The following is a 7,890-nucleotide window of genomic DNA, read 5'->3' as shown; positions in this document are numbered from 1 at the left end:
AAGTTTTAGAGAGTAAGAGTACCAGGTGTAATATTGCGCATAATGGCGGTTGAATATAATTTGGGTCGAATTTTTGATTGATGGCAAATTTCTCATAGCGGCATTATATTGGCTTATAAAATTTGGGACAAATTTTTCATTGATCATCCAACTGCGCATCTACGAGCAAGTTACATCTATTCTTTTCTTATACAGCATAAAAAAAATTGTATCTTGTCTAATCATAGATTGCTATCTTATGGCCAGACTTTGATTAGAAGGTTTCTACGATTGACGGCCTCGAACGTTTTTTGAATGATGCGAAATTTCAAACGCACTTGTGAAAATTGGACCCCTTCGGATCTCGAAACGCGACGTGTGCGTAATAACGGGATGAGGTACTTTAGATAATTTCGTACAGATAGTACAGAGTTTTTGTACTTAGTTCCTACTCACCCGACGAATTGTGATGAGCGTCTGATTTGGCGATCCTGTAAAATTCAACGCGATTAAGTTTTCGAGCGTGTCGTCGCTCGTGTGTGATCGTTTTCCGTTTAACATCGTTGCGTGAATAATTGATCGGTCCAGTTTGTCGTGCTTGCAAAATAGTTACTTACCATTTCCTCCAGACAGAAAGCGTATCGGTTATTTCTAGAGTAGCGTGTGAACTGAGTATATTTTTCTAGTTTATAAAGACGCGTTTTTATTCCCGTTAGATCAGGATTTTCCGCTCATCGATGGATCTCGCGTTAAGAGACCTGCCTCCGTGTTAAATTTTTAAATGTGCAAGATTGTTAATTCGTTTAACTTGTAGACAGATAGTAGATATGAAAGTATATGGAACTCTTACATATATATTTGAGATATCAGAAATTTTAATATCGATATCAGATATCAAATAATGTTGGACGAAGGTGCTTTTAAATAACTTTAACATCGTATCAAGGAAATGAAGAAAAATAACGTGTTTACAGTCCAAATGTCAGGAATTTTTAAAGGGCTTCTTGTACTTCAACGACGCAGCGATTTGCATACAATAGAAGTCCCTGATATAATATTCTAAAGCATTAAGTCATTAAAAATATTATCTCTTTGTATGCATGTGAGTATGTATGCACGCGTGTGCGTGCGTGTGTGTGCGTGCGTGTGTCACTTTCATAAAGTATTTATTTTTTTTTAAGTATTTTAAATTGAAGAATATTATACAGGGTGTCCCAAAATTGGCGACTCAAAATACTATATCAAGAAAGTTTTTTGAAAAATGAAGTCTAAAAATTATTATTTGTAAATTTTTATTTTAGATGATAATGTTTGAAATAATAAATTGAGATAATAAATAATTTTTGAGAGAGAATAATAAGGGTTTAAATATAGTCAGTTACAAACTACATTTAGGTCGGTATTCATAGTCAGATCTTATATTCAAGACCGTCTTAAGTACAGTTTTAAGAAGTCATGAATCAATCAGAGGGTCGCATTAGCGACTTAAGATATTACTTAAGACGGTCTTAAAATAAGAACCGACTGTGAATACCAGTCATAGATGGCCACCTGTCCGTGAATCTCGGTAGTATACGTATTAGTAAACGTTCTCCAGCGCACTCACTAATACTGACAGATGTCCATTTAAACGTAGTCTGTAATCTTGGCTATATTAGAATAAACTAGAATTTAATTCTCTTCAGTATTTACAAAGAGGGAACTTGCCTTACAATCGTTGTTCCTATCTCACTCATTCATCCATACCTTTTTCATACGCTCTCTTACTTTAAATTGTTTATTACTCCTGTCTTTCTTTCTACCTTTATTATTGGACTACCTTATATCTTCTATCTTATCTGTCTTAAATATATTATCACAGCCATAGAACACACAGTAAATTGACTATATTTAAATTCTTATATCTCAGAAACTATTGCATAAAAAATAAAAATTTACAAGTAACTCGTTTACTTAATTATTCGAAAGCCTTCCTTTCTATAGTATTTTGAGTCGCGAATTTTGCATCTTGTATATAAACGTGTTGATATTTTCTTTTCACTTTCCGGAAACTGTTTACGATCGGATTACTTTCCGAGGTAACTCGTTCAAATCGCTTGGCACTTCGTTCTGCATTCAAGATCACGCGCGTCTCTTCGTTCACGAGCCTCTTCTTCCGCGGTGTTCTCTAGCGGAATCGAAAATACCCTCAAGAAGAAGGGGTTTTACTGATCTCCGGCGATTTGCCGGAAGTGGCCTAGCCATTTTCCGCTGCGCGTCGTCGTATTATCCGCTCGTTAAGTCGGAGATGCCGTTCGGAGGTGAAATTACGAGCGTGCGACGCGACGGCGCGATTCGAAACGTGCAGAGGAACGGAGCTCGCTATGCGATACGAGATCGTGAAGGAGGGAAGGAGATACTCGCTATGCAGCATGCATCTCCCATGCATTTCCGTTCGTCCGTCCGTCCGCGTCGTTAAGCTCCGCGTACTTTCACTAGGATATTAGAGACGATGACGAGCGCGCCGGCTGGCTAATCCGTGACGCTCGTGGACAACGAGCCCGTGGAGATGCGCGCGCAAGATGAAATTATTATCCTTATTATATTCCTGCCGAAGCACGAAAGTATCGCGCTACAATGAACCGCGTGCGAAGACCGCCGTCTCGCTTCTCGCGCCAGGAATACGAAAGTATCACGAACAAAAGTACCGCGAATTATTTTTCTACGCAGCGCGTTTCCCTTTTCAACACATTCGTGAATTTTCCGGCGAGTTCGAAGTCAAGAGATAATTGTCTTGACCCGTTTCAAACTACCACAGACGTTTCGAACTCCGATATTTTGAAATACGGAGATTTGCGTATCTCCCATTTCTCGATTTACATGAATGATAATAAGAAGGACTTTAGTGGGCTCTCGAGTTTTTAATCGTTTTACTTCGTCTTGATCGTAGAGTTTAATTGTTGAGCCCACGGGACGAATCTTCAAGTTCTTGGTTCTTAAATGGGAATACTTAATTGATACATTACATTACATTATAAATCTGGAACGTAAGTCTTTGATTTCTTGCTTTCCTGAGTTTTTGCATCTCTTACATTTTTGTGCGTTCTTTATATTTACACTCCAGAAAGATAGGGAGAAATTGTGAATTTCAATAATTATCGGTCATTCATCTACACTTCGTTTCGATCGAGCGTCATAATGAATTCGCTTGTCTCGATAGGTATTTTGTGCTTCGAGGTTGATCTCCCATCGTTTCTTTTGTACGAATTTAAGACGGGTGGAGGAGCCGCGTGTCGAGAACGCGTGGGAGAAACTAGTAGACATTACAGCTTATGAGAATGCTCTCATAAGACGGCCACGTATCATTTACATATCAATCAACGTACGTTGTAATCGACGACGCAACGAGAAACCTATACATATCATAAAGTGTGCTCTATTGTATATTAGATATAATTAGTTGCGGAGAGAAGGAAGTGCGTAATAAGATAAGACTATATGTATATATAATATATATCCTTTAGGACGAAAACGCTCGTCGTTCTTGAGGTGAAAGGGGATACTTGTGCTTATTCTACAGCCACGAGTGTCCTTGTTGATCTTTATGCGCGCAGCTTCATGCCGAGAAACTCTTAAGAGAAAGAATTTTGGAAATATCTTGTTAAGAGTCTTGTAGATATTTAAATTAAATATTTTTTAGAATTACAATATAAATGACTGAAGTAAAACAAAAGTTCTTTTGGATCACTGCGTGTTTCTTCTTGTCGACATAAAGAATCTTCATAATTAAGAATACAAATTATAATTTCATTGGACATCTATTTTATACAGTCCAGCTATTTGCAAAATTATTTCCTTGCCTTTGACGAATTTTTTTAATTCAAAGGGAACGAATTTTATCAATTCTCAAGAAGCTCGTGCATCCAAGAGTCTATCACTCCTCGCAGAATGACGTCGTTCCGTTGCAAAGTATTATAAAATCGCGAGTCGACAGCCAATCTGTGTCGTGCGAATACGAAAATGCGAAGTCGAGATAGCTCGAATAAGAATTAGCGAAAACGATCCTCCAACCAAACCGAGATCGTCGTTCACTTTCCCGCTTGGAGACCAAAATGGCGTACTTAATATTGCGCGTCCCAAACGCACGGGGTGACTTACCTAATTACGTAGAATAACTTATTAAACATGTAAAAAGCAAAGCGTCCCCTGACTCACCCTTTCCCTTTCCTCCCCATCCCGCCCGGAGCAGTATATCCATGTATATGTATTGCAGAAGCGTTACTGTATTATATGACATTATACGTGTATAATTGACAAACGAAAGAGATGTTGATTGTAAATGTTAAAAATAAACGGTGTACAAAAATGTCGGGCGGCTCATATTTAGCGCAGCAATGTGCGGTTTCCATAATGTAGTTTTGAGATGAGTTCGTGTAGTCGACAACTAAAAGATATAGCTTTCGAAGTACCTCCTGTACTTCTCCTTCTCCAAGCACGACCCAAGGCAGAGTTGATTTATTTACCTTGAGGATACTGGAAAGCAACGTTTAGCATCTTGAAGGAATAACGTAACAGCAGGTAAGACAAGCTCCAACAACGAATACTTGAGAAAACGTGAACTTCTTCGGAATTATAAATTCGCAGGCGAGACGGATTATACGGCAACTTAAATGTGGTAAGATCGTTGTATGAATAAACTTCAAAGAACACATAGTTGAATCCCTTCTAAGTCTTAAATACCACCCCGACGCTAACCTTTGCATCCTTTAAAAGAGCATGAACTCTGATATTTCAAGAGGGTTGAGAATTATATCCACCTAAGCTGTGCAAAGAGCAAAATTTTTAAGAGGGATGGAAAAAATAAAATTTGTAGGAATCAGTGAGTGGTTATACTTGTGTCAATTCGTCAACGTAGCATATAACACAATTTCGTACATAACTGCATGTTCGTTTAAACGACAGAGCTGATTAGAAGGTACTTCTGATAAAATTATTACGTTGACTTATTTACTTTTACTGTATGCGTACCGAACTTTACTTTACCATATTTACGTTTCTCGCCTTAGAGATGCAATGTAATACTAAATATTAATAATACTACGTGCTACGCGAATAAAACGAGTAGACCCGACGATATTTTAATATTTACAGATCACATCCAGAAGAAACCTCTTGGAGTATTTTAATTTTTCAATGTCAAAGGCCGGTATTTATAGTCGATTTTTATATCTAAGATCATCTTAATTAAGTACAGTCTTAGATATCATGAACCAATCACAGAACCGTATTAGCATTTTAAGACATTACTTAATAAGATAGTCTTGAAATAAGGACTACGAATACTGGCCACAGATGTTGAATACCATCTTAAGATGTTGTATCAACATCTTAAGATATTACTTAAGATGATCTTGAAATAAGAATTAACTATGACTATCAACCTAAGAGCTTTGCAATGGCAATGCATATCCCGCATTTCGGTTTTGCTGATCGACAACGGGGCAGGACTCGCGTCATCATATTCGCGAAGTCCTCGATATCAATATGCATTTTTAGACGCTCGACAGTAGGAATAGAAAGAGAGCTCTTAGTTATTCATGTCCTCCCGGTATCCGAGCTGTGAGAATCGATAAATCGACCGTGTCGGCCGACTAACCTTATGTCGAGCTCTTCTTTGTCTCGCCGATCATCTTCCTTTGGGTATAGAGACTTAGAAAAGTTCTTCTTAAAGTGGGAACCGTTCTATTGAAGATTGAGGTAGTTAATCGACAAAATATCAACCGCGAAGAGATTTTATCATTTGAAAAAAGGGGAAATGGTTGATCAGAAAAATAAGATTAAATCCGAAATTCGGATTTTTAGCTTAAATTGCATGACTTACAACGCGAAGATAATTATATAATTAAAAAGACCGCATGAAATAAGTGTAGGAGATTTCCTAAAAAAAGATTAATTTCTAGTACAACGAAACGGGATGAACAAAAAGTTGACAAATCGACGAGATTCCTTATCAGCATAGCGGCTTTATTATTAGTACAAAAAAGCGTCTTTACAAAATAAATAAGTTACAGGCTCCGAAATGTGGAAAATCGAGTTTTCTCGTTCGTTTTCCTTTCTTCGTTTTATTCTTCTTCTTTCTTTTCCTCGCTTTTCTTCGACGTCGACGGAAGTAACGTTCCATAAGCAGACGCTTTCCTGGAAGCCGGTACATGAAAGTGATAATAACATTAAAGAAAGGAAAAAAAATAACTATCTTATTCTTTCGGCCGTTCGCGGGAACGCGCCTGCCATCGGGACGAATATTCCTTCGCTCACAACTTTCCCGACTGAGAACTCATCGCTGTTAAATCTTTAGCACGAATTTCACGATGCGGCGAACGATCCTCGCACGTTTCTCCCATCAGCTGTTGTCATGCAGATGTTTCCGTGGAAAATCTCAAATATATCCATGTGATTGTTGAAGGACACATTCGATGATATAACAACGGGGATGCCTTCAGCGTTGATTTTCTCTGATCTTTATTCACGTTATCATGTCCGAGATTATCTCTTCGTAACTGTGGGCACCAAGGCCATCATCTTTCGATTAAAACTAGTCTCTCGGATCGACGTCTCTTTTCTGATAACACGTAGTCGATCAAGTTGATCGATCGAACTAACGAGTCTTGAGGTTGCGATAGATTCGGTTTGCGTTGTTCAACGCAGAAAACCTGGTGGAAGCCGACGTGATTGAGCACGGAGATCGTCTCGCCGGGTGAACACATATCTGGATTAGTATTGGTATCCTCCATTGCTGGCGTAGCTCTGTCCGCCACCTCCACTGGGAGCACCATAAGACGACGATGGTCTGCCACCGCCACCGCCACCGCCGGAGTAACCACCACCACCACCGCCGGAATAACCGCCACCACCTCCTCCGGAGTAACCACCAGAGCTGAGGATAACAACAGCAAATCATGAGAAAAACTTTTAATTAATAGATTGAAAAAAATCAATGATAAAAAAGTATGGATAATAAATAAGAAATTATAAATAAAATTTTTAAATTGAACAAGTTGGTAAAAAATGAATATACCCCGAATTAAATAAGTAAAAATCATGATTTAAAAAAAAAATGTCTTAATTATTATAAATATTTATATAATTAGAACTGGAATATCGTGATATTGAAAAAAAAAATCATTCACACTGAGAGAGAGAGAGTTGCTGTCGTGCATAAAATAAAAAAAACAATCTTTGGTTTTTTTACTGAACAGTTTTGCATTTATTTTGCATTATCATATCTTACCCTCCGAAACTGCCACCGCCGGAATATCCGCCGCCACCACCACCAGAATATCCTCCGCCGCCACCACCGGAATATCCGCCACCACCGCCAGAGTATCCTCCGCCGCCACCACCGGAGTATCCACCGCCACCTCCCGAGGGTGCACCATAAGTTGAAGATATTCCACCACCACTAGAGTATCCACCTCCTCCGAAACTACCGCCACCTCCAAAACTGCCGCCGCCACCGGAACTGGGAGCTCCGTAGCTGGACGAGGGTTTTCCTCCGCCTCCAGCGTATCCACCTCCGCCACCGCCGCCGCCACCGCCGCGCGGTGCCCCATAGCTCGAGGAGGGCGCGCTGTAGGTCGAAGAAGGTGCTCCATAACTCGAGGAGGGTGGCGCTCCATAGCTCGAGGAGGGTGCCCCTCCTCCGAAACCGCCACCGCCGAAACCTCCACCACCACCGGAAGGTGCACCGTACGTGGACGATGGTCTACCGCCTCCACTTGACGGTGCTCCATAAGATGAGGATGGTTTACCGCCGCCGAAGCCGCCGCCACCACCGAAACCACCACCACCGCCGAATCCACCGCCACCGCTAGAAGGAGCGCCGTAAGAGGACGAGGGACGTCCTACGGATGGTGCCCCGTAGCTGCCGGAGGG

General features: G+C 40.2%; 1 protein-coding gene across 2 annotated transcripts in view; it reads right to left on the bottom strand.

Annotated features, from left to right (window-relative positions):
- Window positions 1-6,647: 6,647 nt before the first annotated feature.
- Window positions 6,648-7,890, bottom strand: part of LOC108731414 (loricrin) — a 6,431-nt gene continuing 5,188 nt past the window's right edge. The window contains exons 3-4 of one of the 2 annotated variants that reach the window (XM_018461743.1): window positions 7,247-7,750; window positions 6,648-6,892 (exon numbers count right to left, since the gene is read on the bottom strand). In XM_018461743.1, coding sequence (XP_018317245.1) covers window positions 6,730-6,892; window positions 7,247-7,750 — 667 coding nt within the window. In that variant the 3' untranslated portion in view covers window positions 6,648-6,729. Of the gene's footprint in view, window positions 6,893-7,246 lie in introns of both variants that reach the window. The other variant, XM_018461745.1, reaches the window with a different exon arrangement.

This window comes from Mycetomoellerius zeteki, unplaced genomic scaffold (assembly GCF_001594055.1).
Source record: "Mycetomoellerius zeteki isolate Tzet28-1 unplaced genomic scaffold, Tzet1.0 scaffold126, whole genome shotgun sequence".
Classification (NCBI taxonomy): domain Eukaryota; kingdom Metazoa; phylum Arthropoda; class Insecta; order Hymenoptera; family Formicidae; genus Mycetomoellerius; species Mycetomoellerius zeteki.
The sequence above is the reverse complement of the archived record's forward strand: the minus strand, read 5'-3'. Positions and strand labels throughout refer to the sequence as shown.